The sequence below is a fragment of the Budorcas taxicolor genome, chromosome 11 (genome assembly GCF_023091745.1).
Source record: "Budorcas taxicolor isolate Tak-1 chromosome 11, Takin1.1, whole genome shotgun sequence".
Classification (NCBI taxonomy): Eukaryota; Metazoa; Chordata; class Mammalia; order Artiodactyla; family Bovidae; genus Budorcas; species Budorcas taxicolor.
Window position 1 is genome coordinate 89,607,046 of NC_068920.1, and position 25,965 is coordinate 89,633,010.

The following is a 25,965-nucleotide window of genomic DNA, read 5'->3' on the forward strand; positions in this document are numbered from 1 at the left end:
ATGTCATGAACCTCAGTCCACAGTTCATCAGGTACTCTATCAGATCTAGTCCCTTAAATCTATTTCTCACTTCCACTGTATAACCATAAGGGATTTGATTTAGGTCATACCTGAATGGTCTAGCGGTTTTCCCTACTTTCTTCAATTTAAGTCTGAATTTGGCAATAAGGAGTTCATGGTCCGAGCCACAGTCAGCTCCCGGTCTTGTTTTTGTTGACTGTATAGAGCTTCTCCATCTTTGGCTGCAAAGAATATAAGCAATCTGATTTTGGTGTTGACCATCTGGTGATGTCCATGTGTAGAGTCTTCTCTTGTGTTGCTGGAAGAGGGTGTTTGCTATGACCAGTGCATTCTCCTGGCAAAACTCTATTAGCCTTTGCCCTGCTTCATTCCGTATTCCAAGGCCAAATTTGCCTGTTACTCCAGGTGTTTCTTGACTTCCCACTTTCGCATTCCAGTCCCCTATAATGAAAAGGACATCTTTTTTGGGTGTTAGTTCTAAAAGGTCTTGTAGGTCTTCAGAGAACTGTTCAACTTCAGCTTCTTCAGCGTTACTGTTTGGAGCATAGACTTGGATTACTGTGATATTGAATGTGATATGAATTTACAGTCTTAGCCAGTGCCTATAAGACTGGCTCTGTGGATTCCCCTGGTGGTCCAGTGGTTAAAAATCCACCTCCCAATGCAGGGGACTTTGGAAGATTCCATAAGCACTGGGGCAACTAATACCATGTGCCACAACTACTGAGCCCACGCTCTAGAGCTTGTGCTCTGAAACAAGAGGAGCCACTGCAACAAGAAGCCCACACACTGCAACTAGAGAGCAGACTCCACTCTGCCACTAGAGACAGTCCACGTACACCAATGAACACCCAGCTTAGCCAAAAATAAAATAAATAATGATAAAAAAGACTGGATCTGTTTGTTTCCTTGCTGTGGCCAGAGGGAGTGTTAGGAACTGACAGCTTAAAGTTTTGACTCTTTTGTTATCTTGGTCTCTTTGTCTAAATATCTTAAGAGATAATTAATAACTATCTGATCTCAGAAATAAAGAAAAAGGATAAGACAGATCATTCAGATTTCAAGAGAAGATCACAGACCTATTTACTCATCTATAACGAAGTTTGATGAATTTAAAACGAAAATCACAGCATTTGTAACTTTTCATAAAAAATAGGTTACATAGATGAGATCACTAATAAAAAACACCGCAAAATAAATGCAATAGCTATGTTCATTCAGATGAACAGACTTTTATTAGGTAAATCTATTTTATAGTAATCAGGTGTCTAGGAAAAACAGAGTTAAAGCTAAATATCTTAACTCTTCTTATAACACAAAACATAAAGTGAAAATATAATTCTCTTCCATAATTATGTAGAAATACCTTATTGTTGGGTCACTATTTGAGGTAATCCATACACCTGCAAAGTTGTTTGCATAGATTTTATTCTCTATGAATTGTCCTCTTCCTTTTTCATGAACATATATTCCCCCGGTCTGCCCATGATGAATTTCACATCGAACCACTGTGGGGTTAGCATAAGCTTTTACTTCAAAGCCTGCTATCCGGTTTCTGTGTATGTTGCAGCTTTCAAAGTAACCCTGGAAAACACAGAAATTAAGCCTGAAGATAAGGCTACTTTCCAAAAGGAAATGACTTAATAAACCTTTTAAATGTATACCTCCACATTAAGTATTAGAAACATTCAAGAGTTAAGAATGAAACAGAGACAGATATATACTAAATTTCAAATTATAAACATTTAAATGTTTTAAGCATTTCAGTTTAATTAATTTGAATTAATTAAATCCTCTAATTAATGTGAGTATATTCAAAGCCAGGAAAGAAAAATAGGGAAAGATTTATTCAATAAACGCAAATAAATACCATTACCAAGTAAGAATATATATTCAACAAAATGTTTATTTAAGTATTAAAGAAAACCTTTAAAATGTCCCAAAAACCAACTATTAAAAAGTTGACCAAAGGACATAATCAGAGACTACAGTAAAAGACATAATAATGTTCATTTTAGCACAACAGATAACTGACACAAAATATTGTGAAGACATTCATATACATTCAATATGATCTCAATTTTATTTGAAAAAAAAAAAAAAAAAAAACCACACAAAAAAACCCTGAAGGATAAAACAAGAATATGACAGTGTGATTAAATGAGCAGTGGTATTATGCATGTTTATGCATATCCTTTATGCTTCTCTAAATTTCTTAGGACTTTCTACAATGGATATATTTTACTTATTTTCTAAAGATAATAAACATTACTGTAATAGTGATATCTTAAATTCTAAGACCCAGTCAGACTGAATGTTAGAGGAAAAAATGAAAGTTAAATGACAGCACTCCTAGAGGCCATTTCATACTCCTTGTCTACCTCCCTTCAAAAACTCAATGTGTTCCCCTCTCATTAAATTCCCTTTAGCACTAAGTATTTTCTTATGCTACTTCCATGTACTATCTTGTGCTTAATTTGTTATATCCATTTTTATCTGATTATAAGCTCCTGAAGAGAAAGGGTGCCTCTTTTACTAACTTCTGGAGCATCTATTTAAGATTTTACATATGGTAAGCACTCAAACGTGACTTGGTAAACTTTTTGCCAAATCTAGTAGAGGTTAAAACAGGATGTAACTCTGAGTATTCTAATATACTACATATTTAACTCTTTAAGAAAATGTCTCTCTGAGAATAACATTTAGAAGTAGTTTTCAGGTTTCATTTCCCATAAATAAAGTACAAATCACTTATAACTTACCTGTTAGCATATAGGTTATAAACTTACTCTTTTTTAAAAATTGGGGGGTTGCATCAAAAATAGCTCCTTAATATATGAAAAAATTTTTTCTTCTTTGATTTATACCAAAAAAAAAAAAAAGGGATCAATACCAGGTGTATACAGACTATTATGGCAAAACTGAGTATCAAAGAAACAAAAATTGTAAAAGAGATTAAACTGAAAGAGATTAATGTCAGATTGAAACAATTCAACATTTTGATGTTTTCATCATTGAGAAGGGAGCTCAACTTGTTTCTCTCTCTCTCTGTCAGGAGTTGAATGATATACCCTGAATGGTAAACTTGGGAAACAATAAAGTGAGTATGCTCAATTCAGCTTCACTCTTTTTCTCACAGAAATGAGCTGCCCTTAGGGGAGTATACCTTCTTTACTATTCCATGAACATTGCCTGTGACTAAGTAGATAAGCCCATTTTATTCCAGGGTTCAGTTAAACAGACCCATTTAGTTCTCATTCTAAGTTGTATCATCCAATTTAACTTTTAAGGGAAATGAAGCTGATATTTCAACCTCCCTATGCTACTTCATAGCTTTGATTTCTGCATTTGCTCACAATGCGGCAGGAAAGGTATGCTATTTACTGGGCTTCTATGAAGATTCCAGTGACAGGACAGTGTCATGTTCTGGCTGTGCTAGTGCAACATATGGTACTGCAAGTATACTTTGCTACAGTGTATCTACTAGAAAATTTTCAAATGTACCGTTGCTTTTTTGGCAACACCACACATCTTGCTGGATCTTAGTTCCCTGAACAAGAACTGAACCCAAGCCTTCAGCTGTGAAAGTGCAGAATTCTATCCACTAGACCACCAGTGAGTTACTTGTTTTCTTTAGGTTTTGATTTTGCACACTCAGGAGAGTCAACTAGGACCCACAAGTTTACTAAGGCAAACAGCAGTCCCTTTCTTCATTTTCCCTTGTCCAGAGGTCCCCATTTTCAATTCTTTTGACTTACTTTCATATTTTTAAGTGAAAATGTGTACTGCCTTATCTTGAGTTTGCAGTTTTAGGTATTGTTGATCTCCTATTACGAAAGATGAGATTTTGCTCTCCTACAATTATCTTGTTTTCTTTTGCTTAGATACCCAGTGACAATTCTATCCTAAACTTGCTACTAGTTGTTTAAATCACTTTTTTTTTTTTGGTGGCTGCGAGGCACAGCTTGCAGGGACTCCCTGTCGGGAGACTAAGGATAGATCCCATGCACTTGTCAGTGAAAGCTCGGAGTACTAACCAGTTGACTGCCAGGGAATTTCTAATCACTTCTTTTTTTAGAATTGTTGGCTGTGCTGGGTCTTTGTTGGTGCGTGTGGGCTTTCTCAAGTTGCGGTGAGCAGGGGCTGCTCTCTCTGCTTGCAGCATGTGGGCCTTCTTACTGCAGTGGCTTTTCCTGTTACAGAGCACAGGCGCTAGAGTGTGTGGGCTTCTGTAGTTGCAGCTCGCAGGCTCTGGAGTGTGGGCTCAGTAGCTGTGGCTTGGGCTTAGTTGCCCCAAGGCATGTGGGATCTTCCTGGATTAGCGATGGAACTGGTGTCCCCTACATTGGCAGGTGGTTTCCTAACTACTGGACCACCAGGGAGGCCCCTCAATCACTTCTTAATATATTTGTATTCACATTAGGTTCTTCCTGAATACAAGCAGTTTTAGAACCTGCTCTAATCTGAGTTGGTTACCATGATCATAGGCACATGGTTATTTTACCATACTGTAATTTAGAGGTTAAAAATGTCCCCTAGTTCTATCAAAGATGGGAGTTGTAATCTGTATCTTTTGTTTTAAGATAACTTTCAAGAAAAGAAAGTAGCAAAAACTTTTTGAAAAGAAATTTTTTTCCTTCATGCTCTTAGAATCTCTTACATTGCTACAACTGTGATTTCATTAGTCAGAAAGGGCAACACTTGATTGACACATAGTTTTATAATATCATAAGAAAACCAATCTATTGTTATGAATTAAAGGATTCAGTTAGTGTAATTTTGCTTTAAAATACTTTTTAATGAAATGCATCTATTTTGTTAAGAAATGCCTTTAGTGCAAAATGGTGTAATGGACCATAAGAAAACGTAATTCTACTTTGCCTTTTAAGATGCAAACCATGAAAGCTCTACTATATATATAAAACTCCAAGGGCACAGACATTTTCCCAGATTACTCCTTATCATAAAATGATTTATTTCCCTACCAGAAGATACCAGATTGCTAACAGCTTCTTTTATATTCTAAATTAAAAGCTTGTTAACTTTTCAGCACAAGCATTTCTAAATCTCTGATATATAAGTCCTTAAAAATGATCATTCTACCAAGCTAAAAAAATTAAAATTGATATAAAAATAAAAGGTGAGATTAAATATTTTTTCATTAAAATTTTTTGAATTGAAATAGTCTTTATTAAAGATGACAGAATGAAAGGTATTGAAGAGTTTCTCTTAAACTCCCCAGATAAAAAAGGAATGAATAAAAAGAGACAAATGTTATCTTCATTGAAATAAACGTCTACAATCCCAAACTATACTCTATCAAACACTTGCCTAATACTGTGATATGTGGATAAGGAAGACTAAGGTGAGAGCTAGCAAATGTACTATACACCTTTAGCAAGGTATGTTTCCCCAAGTAACTGTTCTAATAAGCAAGCATAACCAATGATCTACTACGTAGTGACATCTAGTGTCATGAACAGAACACAGGAGAGGAAGGAAATAATCCCACAGGAATATTTTCATAGAAATAATTTAGGCACAAGAAGAAACTCTGAAGGCACACACTAATGTACAACTTCTACTATCTAAAACTTGCATTTTTTATCTAAAGAGGACTACCCAGAGTAAAAAGTAGAGGAAAACCATACTTCAACATAGTTTTTGTCTACTGTCAATCTATCATGAGTTAAAATTCATAAACCTAGAATATGTATCTTGAAATTTTTATAGCAATTTGCTACTGCTATATTTTAATTTTACTTTATGAAAATAATACTCTGCAACAGACTGAATATTAAAACAAAAAAACACAAAGAATTGGGGAACTGTAGATGTTGACAGAAAAATTATTTTAGGAGTGAGAATGGCACTGTGGTTATGTAAAAGAAAAAGAAGGAATCCTACCTTTAAAAGAAAGATACATGCTGAAATGTTTACAGATGAGATGATGATATCTGAGATTTGTTTCAAAATAATTCAGAATAAAGAAGAGAATAAGCAATGTATGAGGAAGTACAGACGAAATAAAACTGACCATGAATTGAAAGTTTGAACGTGGAGGGTGGATACATGGGAAATTCATTACAATATTGTCTCCAGTTTTATATATGCAAGAAGGATTCCATAAAACAAAAACAGATTAAAAGAATCAGAGATAAAAACCATACTGGAAACAAAATAGAAAAAGAGACAAAGATATGTAGACACAGTAAAAAACACAGATTTGAGGAAATTACACAGAATCCCATGTGGTGCTGGTGGTAAAGAACCCGCCTGCCAAAGCAGAAGACGTAGAATGTGGGTTTGATCCCTGGGTTGGGAAGGTCCCCTGGAGGAGGGCACTGTAACCTACTCCAGTATTCTTGCCTGGAGAATCCCAAGGACAGAGGAGCCTGGTAGGCTACAGTCCATGGGACTGCCAAGAGTCACACATGACTGAAGCAACTTAGCATAGCACAGAACAAAGGAAAAGAACAAAACAATATAGAACAACATAAGTAATAGAGAAGATAACTAAGTTTCTCAAGAAAGGAATATATGAAACAGAAAAGTAGTAAAAAACAAAACAAAACAAAACTATTAACATACAACAAAAACATCACATGGACAACTGAAGTAGAAAAGCAAATCTCCATTAGAAAGGAAAAAACAAAAACAAAAACCCAGAATGATCTGACTTCTCAGTCACACTCAATTATAGAAATATAAAAACAACTACCCAATTCTGAGTGAAAGAAAATAAAAAACTATATACTCAGCAAAGTTAAAAGGTTAATGGGTAGACATTTTCAAGCAGGAAGAATTCAAACTACAATACCCATACGCCTTTCTTTTAAAAATAAACAAAATCAAAATGGCTAGATGAAAGAATAGCCACACCAAGAATGAATCAAAATAAAATTAGGAATGGAAAAACTGTGATAAAAGGACTGAAGGTTAATAAATATAAATACAGACCAATAACTGTAGGAATAGAAATGTTTTAAAGTGCTCAAGAAAAATAAAGATACAAATAATGGAGTACAGAGGTGTGAAATATAAAGTATTTTTTATAATTTTTCAAAAGTTTAAACATGCAGTTAAATATGACAAACTCTAGAACCATACCCTTTGAAATTCTAGGGATGTCTTTTATACAGGGCATGTAATATTTTAAAATGTTAAGATTAAAAAAATGACAGAAATTCTTTCACCATTCATTCTTGCCAATATAGGAGTTTAAATTCTAAGCAGGTCATAGACAAGGAAGAGGAAAGACAATTTCAGAGAACAGTACAGAAACTAATTTAAATATTTACTCTGATGTTCTCTGAAGTTCTATTAAAAAACAAAGTCAAATTTTAAAAAGGTTAACCTTAGTGATACTCTACCAATCATGGAAACTAACACAACAAACACCTTAATAATAAAGAACATTCTACCAAAAGATTTTAAAAGATTGTATCACAATACTAAAATAGATGAGAGGCCCAAGATATGCTTTATTCCCATTTTTTTCCTTATAAGCCTATATAATTTATATATTTCCATTAAGGATTGATGAGATTTCATCTGTAGGATCGCCCAAGATTTGTCTTTTTAAAATTTATAAACTTGAATCTATAAAATGTAAACTGTACTGGGACTGTGTGAACTGTACTGGGACTGTATTATTTGATGAATTTTAGTAAGTGACCATCAGCATTAGGTCTTTTAAAAATGAGGAAATTTACTCAGGTTAAAGTTATTTTGGTACCTCAAATCATCTATGAAAGAGACCAGTGAAGTGAGTGAAGTCGCTCAGTCGTGTCCGACTCTTTGTGACCCCATGGACTGTAGCTTACCAGACTCCTCCCTCCATGGGATTCTTCAGGCAAGAGTACTGGAGTGGGTTGCCATTTCCTTCTCCAGGGGGTCTTTCCGACCCTGGGAATGAATCCTGGTCTCCTGCATTCCAGGCAGACACTTTAACCTCTGAGCCACCAGGGAAGTCGAAAGAGACCAGAGGCATGCATAAATATGATACTTGAAACTGTACATGTAACTCTGGGGCAAAGTCTAAAGGCAACACAGGCAAAGAAATACTAGCATAGTATAGTTTCATTACAAAAATATGAGTTCCATTTTGAATTCCGTTTAAGAATTATTGCTAGGGCTTCCCTCATGATCCGTGGTGAAGACTCCGCTCTCCCAATGCAGGGGGCAGGGATCTGATCTCTGGTTGGGGAACTAAGATTCTGCAGGCCATAGGTAGGGTGTGATTTAAAAAAAAAAAAAAAAAGGAAAAATTAGGGAAAAAAAAAATTATTACCAACGGAGGCCTCTAAGAGGGGGTAGATTCTTAAGACTCTTTTTTTTTTTTAATAGCAGAAAGCATTTATTAATAGATAAGTACTTTATATGTATTCTATTGTTTAATCATCAAAGGTCTTTCAAGACAGGCACTATTATCCCCTTATATAACTTTGTAGTCAGTCTTGTAGAAGTGGCTAGCATGTAATGGTAGCTGCAATGACTCAATAATTCTGCACAACAAAAGCCCCAAAGCTCAGCTTATGCCAAAAAAACGATTTTGTTCTCAGACATCTAGGGGTAAACTAGTTGACCAGACAGAGAGTTGGCTAGGTGGCTCTGCTGATTTTTGCTGGGGACCAGCCGGCCAAAGGCTGATCTAGGCTGGCTTCCGTAATGTGAATCTGCTTCACACATCTTTCATCTTCCAACGGACTCCCCTGGGCATGTTCTCATGACGACAGAGGTACATACCCATTTCAAGACTCTGGACTGCATCTTGTTTGCTAACATCCAACTGACCAAAGCAAGTTGCATGGCTGAGCCCAGGGTCAAGGGCAAAGTGAGAGGACGCTGCAAAATTAGGTAGCAAAGAGTGTGCCCAAAGGAAGGAGTGAAGAATTAGGACCATCATTGCCATCAACCACAGAACCCAATCTATGTGTGTTGTATAAATGAGCCAGTGCATGTCCAAGGCTCTGAGAAGTTAAGAGCTGAAGGTTACACAAAGCTATGCTTTGAACCCAGCGAGGATGAATTCACTGAAGACTCTTATGTTTTGACAACCTCCATACTTTTGCTGAGACCTCCTAATGTCCAAAATCCCCTCTTTCCTACTCCTTGGGAAAAAACAGCTACAATTTACAAAAAAAAAAGTCAATTTTTAAATTCTAGCTGGAGAAAGACAAGTGGTCATCTCCACTGTGCTTTCTTATTTATAGGCCCAAACTATACAGCATGAGTTTTTAAGTGAACTGTTTTTCTCAGGTTATAGTTATCCCAGGAATACAATGAACTGGGGGGTCTACTAAGAAAACTATTTACATCTAACCAGAATTTAACAAAAGGGTACTCCTTCCTGGTCTACTTCAGTTTTAACAGTTTGGCAGACTTCTTTGGAGGTCCAGTGGTTAAGACTCCATACTTCCACTGAGGGAGTATGGGTTCGATACCTGGTAGGGGAACTAAGATGTCACATGCTACAAGTGGCCGGCAAAAAAAAGGGTTCTGTGTTAGGGTTTCAGGCACAAACAGTTGAAAATAAACTTCCTTTGTTAATAGACAATTTTTATATGTCCCAATTCAATGTTCCAAAGTTGTTTGATTAATGCCACATAATTGCAATAAAACTTCATCATACCCTTGTTTGTTACCACATTACAATCTCTCCCATCCTGGACTTCTTAACAAAAAATGTTGCCAATGTTGTCCTAGGATTTTAAAAAATTACTTCAACAAAAACTAGGTGTTAGGTATCCCCTAGCAGTCCAGTGGTCAGGTTAGGACACCATGCTTTCACTGCTGAGGGCTCAGGTTCAGTGCCTGGCTGGAGAACTAAGATCCTATAAGCTGTGCAGCATGGTCAAAAAAAAAACAAAAAAACAACCACAAAAAGCAACCTGCATTAAACTAACTTATGGTGCTTACTAAAAATGCATATACTGGGTGCTATCCTGAAGAATTCTGATTTATTGTATCTGGTTGATTTTTATTCATACTTACATTTGAGAACTACTGGATTAGACCTTACTCTCCTCAGAGATTGTATCAATTCTCTAAGGACTCCATCTTCTCTACATGTATAGAATGTTAGATTCAAGAATTTACAGAATTGATATTGCATATTCACTTTAATTTTTAATCTTATTTTAGACTTATACTCTTCAATTCAACAATTTGGTGATGATAAAATGCTGACACCTATTTGAAATTTAACTAATACATTAGTATTTTTTTTAATTAAGAATAAGTGTTCTTACCATGCCATGATCGAATGTGAATACACCAACGTCACGTCCATGATGAATATGATTCCGTCTAATAATTGGGTTTCCATGATTTTTAACCCAAATCCCAGCTAAAGCATTATTGGAAATTTCATTATCCTCATATATTCCCTACAACAATTAACCAGAAATAAACATGAGTACAGTTTAAAAAAGAAAACAGAAAAGGAAAAACCCCACAAAATTAAAAAATACCTGTGCATGATCTGTTATATAAAGTCCAACATTTTCACAGTCACTGATGTTACAGTGCTTGATAGTGGGACATGCTCCTTGACCACTAACACATACTGCAGAGCCAACTGTAAGAAAAACAATTTATTTAAAATTCTGTCGGGCAACACAATGACTAACTTATAATAAAACATAATGGGAACACTAACCTGTGCATGTACTTCGGATGATACAGTGATCAATAATAGGGCTACAATTTACTGTAATCTCTAAGCAGTGGTGTGCATTGTGGTGTTGAGCAGATTTGTCATCAGGGTTAAACTGGAAAGTAGAAATTTTGTTTGAAATAAATAGCCACAGCCTTAAATATTTCCACATATGTACTTAAGAATTTATAATTTCTTACTCTTATTGTCATGTATCCAACATAAGCATCTTCAGAACCTTCCATAAAAACAAAGGTTGAATCTCTAGTGTTTTCAATTATAACTTTGTCTGCTACTTTTCCAGGTGCTATGAAGAAAATATTTTAAAGCATATTACTTTCATGAGACAGATCAAAAAATTACTGTCTTAGTCAGTAAAAATACTCTGCCATAAAACTAATAATTCAATAGAACCCTTTCTACAGTTTTAAATTGGGTAGTTCTTTTGGAGAAGGAACTTTAAAGGAACTCAGAATTGAGTAGACAGGACTAATACTCATTTTATCAGATAACTTGTCATACTTAACACGGACATTATTTGAGCATCACTGTAACTCAAATTCATGTATAATAATACTTTCAATAGACTCAGCTACAAATAGTATTCAATACCAAATGCAATGGTATATTAAAATGTGGGTTTCTTGTGGAAACCAAATCACTACCAGTAGCACCAGAAAACAACATTCAGAGAGAAGAAAGAAGGGGATGGTGAGCAGGGAGAGAAAGAAAGAATCCTCTTTACTTAAGCTTATTTCAGTACTGGTCTTGATTTGGAAAATAATGAAAATTAGTAGGCAAAATTTTTCTATACTTTCACTTTTCTTTGATGTGGAAATAGGGGAGGGAAGAAGGGCAGTAAATGCAAATCTCATTAAAAAAGCGAGTAGTAACAACTACTTGCTATATTAAAATGGTCTTATACTACTGTATCCTTAAAAAAAATCAAAGAGCCCATAAATTTTCAAATAACTGATCAGTGCTCAACAAACATTACATTTATTTTTAGAAATGTGACCATAAAAACAACTTTGAAACAGCATGGAAAGTATTTTAAAAGCACATTTGCAAAAAATAAAAATAAAAAAAAATAAAAGCACATTTGTTTCATTAAAAACACAGCAATAAAAACATTAGCCTCTGTATTTTCAAGTAAAAGATAAAACAAATATTTTTCTCTCCTTATTAACTAAAGCAGTTGGACAAACTATTGGCATCAAGAATTATACACATTCCCCCAAGAGAAACAGATACATTTATAATTTCTGAACTCTAAAGTTTTCATTTCCATCATATAAAATATACATGACATTTCTAATTTTTTCCTACAATTAAGGTATTATCAAGGTTCATCTGGATTTTAAGTAACCAGCATTTTTAGAAAACCCATCACATATATAAAGTATTAAAATTCTAATAACAACACATTTCAAAATACCTGCACCAATCATGGTGATTGGAGATTCAATATATATCCATTCATCAGTATATATTCCAGAATGAACAAAGATAAGTCCATCAAAATGAGCTTCTTGTACCCCACCAAGGGCATCTTCAATTGTATCGTAGTACTAAAATAAACAAACAACCCCCCCCCGCAAAAACATGTCAGTACAGAACTGTAAGATCATCATTTTAAATCTTAGAAAAAGACAAATCAAACATACCAACATGTTTTCTCTTCCTTTGTATCTTGCAGGGTTACTGTAGAAATGTTCAGCAAATCCTGGCTTTACATGTGCACCTTTATACTAAAACATCAAAAACAAAACACTGACTACTAGTATAAACACTATAGTCTAAATTAGTTTAGTACTACATGAATTTTTAAAATTAATTTTCAAAAATAATTATTAGTTAGTCCAACTGATTTTCTGATGCATATTGCAATGTAAAATTTGGAACAGTTTATGACTCAGTAATATCAAGTAAGGACATGGTTTTTCATCCTCAGCACTACTGATAGTTTGTAACAGATTCTTTGTTGTAGGGGCTTATTCTGTGCATTGTAGGATGTTTAGTAGCATCTGCTTCCCTTGTGGCTCAGCTAGTAAAGAATCTGCCTGCAATGCGGGAGACCTGGGTTCAATCCCTGGGTTGGGAAGATCCCCTAGAGAAGGGAAAAGCTACCCACTCCAGTATTCTGGCCTGGAGAATTCCATGGACTACATAGTCCATGGGGTCACAAAGAGCCAGACACGATTGATTGGCTTTCCCTTTTACTTTTCACTGGACTCTAACCATCAGGTATCAGAAGCAGTCTCTTCTCCAGTTGTGAAAACCAAAAATGTCTCCAGACACCACCAAATATCCCCTGTGGAACAAAATCACCCCTAGCTGGGTAGTTTAACTATTTACAAAGGACCATATGAAAATAAAGCTAAATGTGACCACTGGACTACCAAGGGAATTCTGTGAAATTCTAAATAACTACTCAATAGTAATAATTGAAATATAAGTTGAAAGAGATCCATAGAAAGTATAACTGCTTTCAGGCTACTGATACTTATGGCTACTGTTTAAATTATTAATAAATATGCCAGTAGTGAAAAGAACTGCTGATTCCTTTGCTGGCTGATAAATGTGTACTGACTTGAGAAACCTATTCTTTTTTTTTTTGGCCATGCTGCGTGGCTTCTGGGACCTTAGTTTCCTGACCAGGAATTGAACCCCAGCCCTCAGTAGTGAAAGTGTGAAGTCCTAACCGCTGGACCACCAGGAAATTCCCGTGAAACCTATACTTGAATTTAAATTTTGAAAAAGGAACTTTTATAAAAATATATTTATAAATATATAAATATAATAAAACATTATATATTTAAAAACTTTTATTTAAAATACATATAATATAAAATCAGTATTTTCCATTTATACTTCATACCAACTGCTGGAAACTCTCTTTCCATGGATTTGGGTGTTCATATTCTTCTGGATTAATCTGGTAGAATTTGCCAGGTTCAGGGTGCATCATAGGGCGGGTATACTCGAATACTTCCATGTATAATCGTTTCCTGGAGGGGGAAAGGGGTTTAAGATTTCTTCATAAAATATTCTTTAAACAACTATAAAAATTATTTGAGGCCTCAAAAACTCATAAGAATATGAAAGAGCAGCATTGTAAATGTAAAAATAAAATTTTTGGCGAAAATAATATAACTGCATATAAAAAGTAAAGTAGTCTACCTAAAAGAATGCATCAATTCTTTAAAGTCTGATTGTTTAGTTAAAGGAAAATAAAAGCCACCCTTACTATAAAAGCCACATACAGTTATAATTTAAAAGGATTATTTTAAATGATGTTTCATGTATGTCTGATCTCAAATCATCAAATCTTAGGAGTGAAGTGATAGTTAACTACTATATAATTTCTTGTACAAAACAAATGTTTCTTCTTCTGCTCTTTTAACATTCCCTTTTTGCTTTCCAATACAAATATAATTTTCTTTCTTAAAGTGTACCTTATTTTTAGTATTATAGAAGTAATACATATAGCTGCTGTAAAATACAGAAAAGTATGAAAGAGATAACCTACTTTTAATATGTTAACTATTAACAATTTACTGTATTTCTTTTCAATCTTTTTAGCTACAGAGTTTCATTTATTACAATTGTGATAATATAACATTTTTGTATTCTCCTTTCATTTTTCATAACATAGCATATTCCCATGTTACTAAAAACTGTAAAGTTCACTGTTAAAGACTATATCACAACCCTTTAAGTAGACATAACACTGTTTACCTTTAGTCCAATCCCTTGTTGCTGGACTTTGATTATTTCTAGCTTTCTCCCACTATTAACTACGCTATTATGAAAAATTTGTACATAATGTAAACAAATTTTCAGAAGTGGAATTCCTGGGTCAAAGGGCACACATATTTCATGGTTCAAAAATAGAACTGTCCAAACTCTTTTCTAAAAGCGATATACAAAATCTACATTCTTACTGAACTATTAGCTGTTTTAAATTAGACTTAGTTCGGTTTCTAAAAACCAATGGAATGAAAAGCATTCTCCAAAATCACTCAGTAGCTTTTAACTGACAAATAGCAGAAAAAGTACTTCCTTTATTGTTTTAAATAAGTACTCAGATGGTGGCTCAGATGATAAAGCGTCTGCCTACAATGCAAACCTGGGAACCCAGAGACCCAGGTTCAATCCCCGGGTCAGGAAGATCTCCTGGAGAACGAAGTGGCAACTCACTCCAGTATTCTTGCCTGGAAAAATCCATGGACTGAGGAGCCTGATAGGCTACAGCCCATGGGGTCACAAAGAGTCAGACATGACTGAGTGACTTCACTTTCTTTCTTATAGTTTTAAAAACACTGCCTGGACTGATAACCAACATTTGTGATAAACAGGTAACTGGGAAAGGAAAGATATATCCATTTGAATGCAGAGTTCCAAAAAACAGCAAGGAGAGATAAGAAAGCCTTCCTCAGTGATCAGTGCAAAGAAATACAGGAAAACAACAGAATGGGAAAGACTAGAGATCTGTTCAAGAAAATTAAGGATACCAAAGGAACATTTCATGCGAAGATGGACACAATAAAAGACAGAAATGGTATGGACCTAACAGAAGCAGAAGATATTATTAACAGAAGAACTATACAAAAAAGATCTTCATGACCCTGATAACCATGATGTTGTGATCGCTCATCTAGAGCCAGACATCCTGGAATACCAAGTCAAGTGGGCCTTAGGAAGCATCACTATGAACAAAGCTAGTGGAGGTGACAGAATTCCAGTTGAGCTATTTCAAATCCTAAAAGATGACGCTATGAAAGTGCCACACTCAATATGCCAGCAAATCTGGAAAACTCAGCAGTGGCCACAGGACTGGAAAAGGTCAGTTTTCATGCCAATCCCAAAGAAAGGCTATGCCAAAGAATGTTCAAACTACCGCACAATTGCACTCATCTCACATGCTAGCAAAGTAATGCTCAAAATTCTCCAAGCCAGGCTTCAACAATACAAGAACCATGAACTTCCAGTGATGTTCAAGCTGGATTTAGAAAAGGCAGAGGAACAAAGGCAGAGAGAGATGGGAATACTAGAGTACTTGACCTGCCTCCTGAGAAATCTGTATGCAGATCAAGAAGCATCAGTTAGAACCGGACATGGAACAACAGACTGGTTCCAAATCGGGAAAGGAGTACATCAAGGCAGTATATTGCCACCCTGCTTATTTAACTTATATACAGAGTACATCATGCAAAATGCTGGGCTGGATAAAGCACAAGCTGGCATCAAGATTGATGGGAGAAATATCAATAACCTCAGAAATGCAGCTGATACCACTTTAACGGCAGAAAGCAAAGAGGACTCTTGATGAGGGTGAAAGAGAGTGAAAAAGCTGGCTCAAAACTCAACAGTGAAAAAGTTAAGATCATGGCACCCAGTCCTATCACTGCATAGCAAATCAATGGGGAAACAATGGAAACAGTGAGAGACTTTATTTTGGGGGGCTCCAGACTGCAGCCATGAAATTAAAAGACACTTACTCCTTGGAAGGAAAGTTATGACCAACCTAGACAGCATATTAAAAAGCAGAGACATTACTTTGCCAACAAAAGTCTGTCTGGTCAAGGCTCTGGTTTTTCCAGTAGTCATGTATGGATATGAGAGTTGGACTATAAAGAAAGCTGAGCACTGAAGAATTGATGCTTTTGAACTGTGGTGTTGGAGAAGACTCTTGACAGTCCCTTGGACTGCAAGGAGATCCAACCAGACCATCCTAAAGGAGATCAGTCCTGGGTGTTCAATGGAAGGACCGACATACTTTGGCCACCTGAAGGGAAGAGCTGACTCATTTGAAAAGACCCCGATGCTGGGAAAGATTGAGGGCAGGAGGAGAAGGGGACGACAGAAGATGAGATGGCTGGGTGGCATCACTGACTCAATGGACAGGAGTTTGGGTAGGCTCAGGGAGTTGGTGTTGGACAGGGAGGCCTGGTGTGCTGCGGTTCATGGAGTCGCAAAGAGTCGGACACAACTGAGCGGCTAAACTGAACTGAAAACCACTGCCGATGGTGACTGCAGCCGTGAAATTAAAAGATGCTTGCTTCTTGGGAAAAAAGCTATGACCAATCTAGACAGCATATTAAAAAGCAGAGACATTATTTTACCAACAAAGGTCCATTTAGTCAAAGCTATGGTTTTTCCAGTAGTCATGTATGGATGTGAGAGTTGGGCTATAAAGAAAGCCAAGTGCCGAGAATTGATGTTTTTGAACTGTGGTGTTGGAGAAGCCTCTTGGGAGTCCCTTGAACTGCAAGGAGATCCAACCAGTCCATCCTAAAGGAAATCAGTCCTGAATATTCATTGCAAGGACTGATGCTGAAGCTGAAACTCCAATACTTTGGCTACCTGATGGGAAGAACAGATTTACTGGAAAAGACCCTGATGCTGGGAAAGATGAAGCCGAGAGAAGAAGGGGATGACAGAGGATGAGATGGTTGGATGGCATCACTGACGCAATGGACATGAATTTGAGTAGGCTCCAGGAGTTGGTGATGGACAGGGAAGCCTGAAGTGCTGCAGTCCATAGGGTCACAGGGTTGGACTCGACCGAGTGACTGAACTGGAATTTATAAATATTCTAATTTTCTTCTATTTAACTGTAACCATCAACTCACACTCCAGCCTTCCTACCATCCTTTAGCATTTGGGGCAGTAAGTAATATATCTCAAGATACTAAGAAATAAACTTTCACTTACCATAAAATTGGATCATTAGCAAGTTCACTGAAGCGTTTACACACACAAGCTGCTCTACAAAGATCCTGTTCCAGCAAATACGAGAAGATTTTTAGAACCACTTCATCTGGCAGTTTCTCCTGAAGATACTGTTCAGCAGGTGCTGCTATAAAAAGATTAACAAACAGAACATAATCTGTCATGCTACCAAAGACTTTCTCATTATTTAAAGAGCACAACTTTCATTTTGTTAAATGAAGAGCTTTTATTTTTTGATGACTATTATTTTATAAGCATGTGCTTTCAGAGATGACACATATTTCTTTTCTTTTCTCTTAACAGTATTCTTTCTTTTAGCTAGTATGTACCATTTCAGTAATTGGTTACAATAAATATACAAAAAAGATTTTTATACAACAATTACAGTCAAAGATGGAGAAGGTCAGGGTTCTCAGGTTTATTCTGTAATTATTGCTTTCTCAATCTCAAATGTGTAAATAAACATTTAATTTTAACTTTCTGTTATCAAACAAAATTTAAAAGAACTATTTGACCCTATTCCTTAACTTTCTCAAAGGAAATACCTGATAGATCTTGTGATTTTCCAGAAACTCTTGCACGTTTTGCACGATGACCAAAAAAGTTTTCTGTAGTTGAAGTTGAAGCACCCTTCAAAAACAAAATGAAAACTAGTTAAGCATATATTTTTACCCATAATCATTACTTCTAAAAAATGATGACAGTCCTGTTTGTTTCCTAACAATTCTTTCATTATACACACAAAAACAGACATTTAACCTACCTCCATACTGCTCTTTGTAGGACACGCTGTTCTTTTTGGCAAAAGAGTTTTCCTACGAAGTTGGTATGGACTATTTTGTGCACCAGGACCGGATTCTTCTGCAACCATATCTGCAGGTACATCATCATCTGTTATAAACAAAAATAATATGAAAATGACACCCATTAAAAAAAAAAAGCCCTATGGATTCAGTAAACTTATAAAAGACTTTGTAATATATATTTTTTGGGGGGGGCGATACAGTTTTTATACAAAATTCCAGTCATCTGGATAACCATTTGAGAAGTGGATTTCTATTTCATTTCTTAGCTCAAAATAAATTTCACAATGCTTACCTACAATAAAATAAATAAATAAAATCATGAAAAGAAAACAAAACTATTTTTTATAATGTGAAAGTGGGAAAGTTCTTTAAAGGTATGACACAGAAACTGGAAGGCATTTTAAAAAAACGTGAGGAGGATGTTCACTTGCTGAGTGAGTACAAGTGAGTACTGCATGGTTAGAGTACACATAGGGTGAGAAGTGTGTCAATGGAGACAGACAGTTCAGTAAAGGTTATAAATACCAAGTAGGATAGCGTAGATTCAGTATAGATACCAAGTGGGATAAAAAGGGCGTCCATGCAGAGGGTGGTCTGGCACATAGTGCTGGAGCTCAAGAGGGGTAAGAAGAAGGAGGTTTGTGTGTGGGAAGGGTGACAGGAAAGGCCATCGCACGGGAGAGGTGGAGCTGAAGCTTGGTAACATCAAGGGACTGACCAAATAATTAAGTAGATGGAAGCCAGGCTTCTGAGAAGAGTTAAAATATAAATAGAAAGAGTACATCTTACACTGCTGGACTGGAATATTCAATGTGAATTCATAGTTTTTAAAAGACAGATATAGAAATAGGTAAGCACGTATAAACATATGTATAAATGTTTGGAAACGTGTGGATTATACACGTGTGTAACAAAGCCTGGAAGCAGTGCCACTCCAATAGCAATGAACACGACCAGTATTTGGATATTTGCTTCTGAATACTTTCTTACTTCTTTATAAAAGGGATAAGGGCTCCTTGGAGAAATGGCTGATTCTAGGTTGAGGGAAATACAAGGTGAGCCTGAAGCATCTTGTGGAAGAAACAAGAAACTGCTGAATGATGAGGACATGTCAAAAGAACACTGAATGGACTTCCCTGGTGGTCCAGTGGTTGCGAATCCACTTTTCAATGCAAGGGACACAGATTCCCCTGGTCAGAGAACTAAGATCCCACATGCCTTGGGGGGTAACTAAGCCCATGTACTGAAACTAGAGAGGCCTGCATGCCGCAACTAGAAAAAGCCCACATGACAGCCAAAGGAATAAAAAAAAAAGAATACTGAGATCAGCCCGAATGATCACCCACTAGCTAGTAAAATTATGCTGAAGTATCAAAACTCACGACAGTAAAGGGGTTATATATAACCTACTGAATGGACAACCTGTAAATTCATTCTACTATAAATAAAGGAATAAACGGAGTTTGATAGGAATGAGATGTTTAAAGTATCCCTCCCCCTGCACACAAATACTGATTAAGTAGAAAGGGAAAAATCATAACTCTACAGTAGAAATGCCAATCAAACACTGTCTTAATCAAGTGACCAAAGTAAACATCATTCATAAGACATACTGAAACTGTGTCACCTGGGAGTATGAAAGAACACAGAATCACTTCTATGATATTCCTGACAAAGATACGTAACCTAAATCTATTGGGAATATCAGAATTATGAGGAATCATTGGGAGGAATCCAAATTTATTCTAATTTGTTTTGAATAATCTTCAAATTATCAAAGTTGAAAGTCAAGGAAAACCCTAAGGAACTGTTCCAGATGGAAGGACATTGAAAAGATATGTAAACTCATTGTAACCTGTGGTTCTGAACTAGATCCTTTTGTTTAAAGGTTTGTTTTTAGGACAAGAGTGAAATACTTCATTCAATTAGTGAAACCTGAATGGAGATCTAAAGACAATAAGGCATCAGCACTAACTTTCTGATTTTAATAGGTATAGCATGATTATCTAGGTGAATATCCTTGTTGTTAGGAAATACACACTAAAGTATTAGGAGGTGACAGGACAAAGCTGGAAACTTATTCTTGAAGGGTTCAGGGTGGGGGGGAGGGCAACTTCTTTGTACTGTTCTAAACTCTTTCCTAAGTTTAGATTGTTTAAAAAATGAACTAATACATTTGAGTAACATGTTTACATTTAAAAATTCTGCTTAGGAAATGAAAACCATAGAGACAGTTAAAAGAAACAACACAATTAGGAAAAATAACCCACTCCAGTATTCTTGCCTGAAGAATTCCAGGGACAGGGAAGCCTGATGGGCTACAATTCATGGGATAGCAAAGAGTTGGACATGACTGAGACACTATCACACACATTTGTTAATATGTGTCACAAAAGGGTAATTTTAAAATTATATCTGAGTACTACAAATCAACATGGAAAAGACTAACAATTCAACAGAAAGTTGGACCAAGGATACAGACAATTCAGAATTTAGGAAATACAAATGAAACACTAATAGAAACTACAATGAGATTTTTTTTTTATGTAGGAGGTTATCAAAGATCAGAAAGTTTGATTGTATACTAGTACTATATATCAAAGGATAACATGAGACAAAAAAATTCTTAATTTGAGGAGAGCAATTTGGCAGTAGCTATTATTACTTAACAATTCCATTCTGGGAACTGATTCTGCACACATGGGCAAAGCAGTTAAGAACCAAGATATTCATTGCAGTACTTTTTATAATACTGCTGGGTAACAATCAAAATGTTCATCAAGAGTAAAACTCCAAACATACAGAACAATGTGTTTAGTATATGTGTGTGTTTTAAGGTAATACATATACATATGATTGGGGCTTCCCAGGTGATGCAGTGGTCAAGAATCTGCCTGCCAACGCAAGAGGCATGGTTCAATCCCTGGGTTGGGAGGATCTCCTGGAGGAGGAAATAGCAACTCGCTCCAGTATTCTTGTCTGGAAAATTCTACAGACGGAGGAGCCCGATGGGCTATAGTCCATAGGGTCAGAAAGAGTCGGACACGACTGAGCAACAGAGCATGCACACATACATACGCTTATATATACATATATTTACTACAATATAAACTCCCTGATGGAAGAGAATCAACTTGAAGATGCTCCCACTGGCCAAAGATGGGACAATTTGAGCATCAGTAAGAATAACTGAAATGAACTGAAAGAAATATATTTAAATCTTGTGAATTTATGACACAAAAAAGGGCAAAACCACAATCTTGTATCAGCCTCCAAATAAAATAAAAAAATAAACTTAAAAAAGTGGGGAGTGGGGTTACTTTGAAAGATGCCAGTGAAAAGCAACTCCTCATTTTAAAAACTGGTATACAACTGGAAATAACACTAGCTCTTTCTCTCTTATATAAACTGAACCACCAGGTAACCAGCTGTTAGGTGAAGGGAAGCTTCTTTACAGGAAACATTCCAGCAATAAATGAAGAAATAATCAAATCAGAAAAATAAAATCTGTTATCTCTAAAGAGTTAATAGAATTAACCATTGAGTATCAATAGTTCTAATATCACAAAAAGAAATACTACCAGACATTTATATATCTCCTGATGAAAGAACACACCACCATCTACAAAATCTGCCAAAACCATCAAATCTCAACTTGAACAAACCTCTCAGAAACTCTACAAGATCAAACTATACCAGTTTTTTCAACAAATAAACTCCATGGGGGGAAAAATGGGGGAAAATAAGCAAAACTAAAGCATACTGTTTAAGAACGTATATTCCAGTACTAAAATTATAAAGAAAAGAAGCTAGAAAATGATTATTACAAAAATGCTTTCTATGGAAGGAAAGAGGTTATGGTCAGAATGGGGCACATAAAAGGCTTCTGCAGTGGCTGGTAAAGGTCTACTTCCTGATCTATTGGTATTACAATACCAACCTTAACAATAATTCAATAAACTATGTAGTTGTTTAATGTGAACTTCTCTATCTGGCTGTATTTTACTCAAAAAGATATTTTTAAAAGGTTGGAAGGCTGTGCAGTGTATTTAAAAAGAGAGGTTTTTCTTCCCACCTGCAGATCTTGGGCAGATATTAAACTTTTAAAATTAATTAATTTCTTGCCTCCACCCACACAACATGTGGGATGTGACTAGGGATCAAACCCACAGCCCCTGCTGGGGAAGCTCAAGACCTATAAACATTTTTAAACCTAAATATTCTCACTACTAAGGATGGTAACGGTATCTTATAATTCATAGGGCTGTGGAAAAGTATTTAAATAACATATGCAAAACATTCAGTAATATGCCTAGCTTACATTAAGTGTTCAATAAATGTTTTAGCTATTATTTTATTTAAATATTATTCTATTAAAAACACCTTCAAATAAAATTTGGAAAACCTAATAAGGTTTCCATGTACTTACACTGTAGTCAGAAAATATAGCCAGTGTTAACATGCCTGGGTATTTGTGAAGTCATTCCATTGTAGTTAATGTAGTTAATTTCTATGTTTCAAGTGTGGTTGAAAGGAACATCTACATTCTATCTAAAGGTTAAACACACCTAAAACACCAAGCTTGTTGACTGCAGTGGCCATAGATTCTCTGCCTTCACTTTTCTGGGGAGGAGGTGGTGTAGCAGTGGTGTGATCTATTTGCCTGCTTCTGAGGAAATGTGCTAAAATTCCCCACTATCTACAAGTAGTCCATTTTTAGGACGTAAAATTTTGCTTTATACACTTTGAGATAGTATTATTTAGACATAAAGCTTCAAGATTATTATTTCTTCCTGGTGAATTATTCCTTTCCACCATTATGCAACAGCTCTCGTTATCCTTAATAGCACTTTTGCCTTTAAAATCTGTTTTTGCCTGATAGTACTTTCCTAGGAACTTTCTGTTTTATTCTATATCAGTCTAGCATTTTGCCAACCCTGAATTTCAGCTTTTTGCTTTTGCACCATTACATTTAGATTTAGTTCTTAACCATTTATTGCTATATACTTCTTTTCCTTTTCAGCCAAGCAAGAATATGTTTAATATTCTATATAACCCAACTAAAGCCAAATTCCAAGATTATATTTTTAATTTCTCAACATTGATTTTAATTTTCTTTTTCAAGACTTACTGCTTGTTTTTCATATTGGCTGTTACTTCATACTTCACTTCCTTGTTTTAATCCTTTTAATTATTTCATATATATTTATTTCTTGTTTAGATTGTTCCATCACTGAGCACTTAAATGCTGCCCCCCCACCAAAGACCCCCAGCAACACTGCAGTTAGGGAAATCCTTTCCAATTCCAGGGGCTTCCCAGGTGGCTCAGTGGTAAAGAATCCACCTGCCAATGCAGGAGACAATGGTTTCTATCCATGGGTCAGAAGATTCCTTGGGAGTAAGAAACAGCAACCCACTTCAGTATTCTTGCCTGGCTATCATGAGGTTGTAGGAGTCAGACACAACTGAACACACACACATAACTCAGGTTCAAGGCTGCATGCCTGTATATCAGACCTAGTTCTATTTTAAATAGGCCCAAACTCCATTCTCCATATGTGCACTAAAATTCCACCCCAGACCTACGTGTGTGTTCAGCTGCTCAAGTCATGTCCGACTCCATGGACTGTAGCCTGCCAGGCCCCTCTGTTCATGGCAAGAACAATGGAGTGGGTTGTCATTTCCTCCTTCAGGGGATCTTTCCACCCCAGGAATCAAACCTATGTCTCTTGCAGCTCCTGCACTGGCAGGTGGAGCCACTGAGCTGCCTGGGAAGCCCCTCATACCCAGGACCAAAAGGGCCCTGTACTATTTTATATAGCAGCACTAGTTCCCACGTAAGGTTTTTTTGTTTGTTTTTCCACTGAAGGTTTTGATTTGATTTCTCTCATACCTGGCACCTGGGAATTTCCTTCTTCCCTTCCTCAGAGTTTAGCTATGCATTTATAGTTGTGTTATTGTTCTGTGTTACATTTCCATTATGTTTGCAGTGTGTATGCACGTGCAGGGGATACTTCCACCATCTTGGTTTATGATGCAGCTAGTAGTCAGTTTCCACAACACTCACAAAGACATGCCCAAACTTTTCATCCTATGCTACCATCTCTCTAAATCCCACTCCTGTTTAAAATCTTCTCAGTTCAGTTCAGTCGCTCAGTCGTGTCCAACTCTTTGAGACCCCATGGACTGCAGCACACCAGGCTTCCCTGTCTATCACCAACTCCCAGAGCTTACTCAAGCTCATGTCCATCAAGTCTATAGATCTTATTATTACAGATACCCACCCAGACACCAGCCTGGAATCATCTTTCCTTCTCACCATTAACACAGCAAATATTAAGGACTGATAAGTAAGGAGAACAGGAAAGATACACTCATTTGAATGCAGAGTTCCAAAAAAAAAATAGCAAGGAGAGATAAGAAAGCCAGTGATCAGTGCAAAGAAATACAGGAAAACAACAGAATGGGAAAGACTAGAGATCTGTTCAAGATACCAAAGGAACATTTAATGCAAAGATGGACACAACAAAGGACAGAAACGGTATGGACCAAACAGAAGCAGAAGATATTATTAAGAAGAGGTGGCAAGAATACACAGAAGAACTATACAAAAAAGATCTTCATGACCCAGATAACCCTGATGGTGTGATCGCTCACCTACAGCCAGACATCCTGGAATGTGAAGTCAAGTGGGCCTTAGGAAGCATCACTACAAACAAAGCTAGTGGAGGTGATGGAATTCCAGTAGAGCTACTTCAAATCCTAAAAGATGATGCTGTGAAAGTGCTGCATTCAATATGCCAGCAAATCTGGAAAACTCAGCAGTGGCCACAGGACTGGAAAAGTCAATTTTCATTCCAATCCCAAAGAAAGGCTATGCCACAGAATGTTCAAACTACCACACAATTGCACTCATCTCACACGCTAGTAATGTTCAAAATTCTCCAAGTCAGGCTTCAACAGTACATGAACTGTGAACTTCCAGATGTTCAAGCTGGATTTAGAAAAGGCAGAGGACCAAAGGCAGAGATCATATTGCCAGCATCTGTTGGATCATCGGAAAAGCAAGAGAGTTCCAGAAAAACACCTACTTCTGCTTTAGTGACTACACCAAAGCCTTCGACTGTGTGGATCACAACAAGCTGGAAAATTCTTAAAGAGATGGGAATACCAGACCACCTGGCCTGCCTCCTAAGAAATCTGTATGCAGGTCAAGAAGCATCAGTTAGAACTGCACATGGAACAACAGACTGGTTCCAAACAGGAAAAGGAGTACGTCAAGGCTGTATATTGTCGCCCTGCTTATTTAGGCAATGGCACCCCACTCCAGTGCTCTTGCCTGGAAAATCCCATGGATGGAGGAGCCTGGTGGGCTGCAGTCCATGGGGTTGCGAAGAGTCAGACACGACTGAGCGACTTCAGTTTCCCTTCTCACTTCCATGCATTGGAGAAGGAAACGGCAACCCATTCCAGTGTTCTTGCCTGGAGAATCCCAGGGACGGTGGAGCCTGGTGGGCTGCTGTCTATGGGGTCACACAGAGTCGGACACGACTGATGGGACTTAGCAGCAGTAGCAGTAGCAGCTGCTTATTTAACTTATGTGCAGAGTACATCACGAGAAACGCTGGACTGGATGAAGCACAAGCTGGAACCAAGATTGCCGGGAGAAATATCAATAACCTCAGATATGCAGACCACCACATACGACAGACACTTAATGACACCACTCTTCTGGCAGAA

General features: G+C 36.6%; 1 protein-coding gene across 1 annotated transcript in view; it reads right to left on the reverse strand.

The window, feature by feature from the left end:
* The window catches only part of FBXO11 (F-box protein 11), a 109,745-nt gene that overhangs the window by 12,457 nt on the left and 71,323 nt on the right, over positions 1 to 25,965 (reverse strand). Inside the window, exons 2-12 of the mRNA XM_052647829.1 lie at positions 18,183 to 18,310; positions 17,965 to 18,049; positions 17,402 to 17,546; positions 13,563 to 13,692; positions 12,349 to 12,432; positions 12,120 to 12,252; positions 10,882 to 10,988; positions 10,685 to 10,796; positions 10,497 to 10,603; positions 10,275 to 10,412; positions 1,388 to 1,605 (exon numbers count right to left, since the gene is read on the reverse strand). Coding sequence (XP_052503789.1) covers positions 1,388 to 1,605; positions 10,275 to 10,412; positions 10,497 to 10,603; positions 10,685 to 10,796; positions 10,882 to 10,988; positions 12,120 to 12,252; positions 12,349 to 12,432; positions 13,563 to 13,692; positions 17,402 to 17,546; positions 17,965 to 18,049; positions 18,183 to 18,310 — 1,387 coding nt within the window. The remainder of the gene's footprint in view (positions 1 to 1,387; positions 1,606 to 10,274; positions 10,413 to 10,496; positions 10,604 to 10,684; positions 10,797 to 10,881; positions 10,989 to 12,119; positions 12,253 to 12,348; positions 12,433 to 13,562; positions 13,693 to 17,401; positions 17,547 to 17,964; positions 18,050 to 18,182; positions 18,311 to 25,965) is intronic.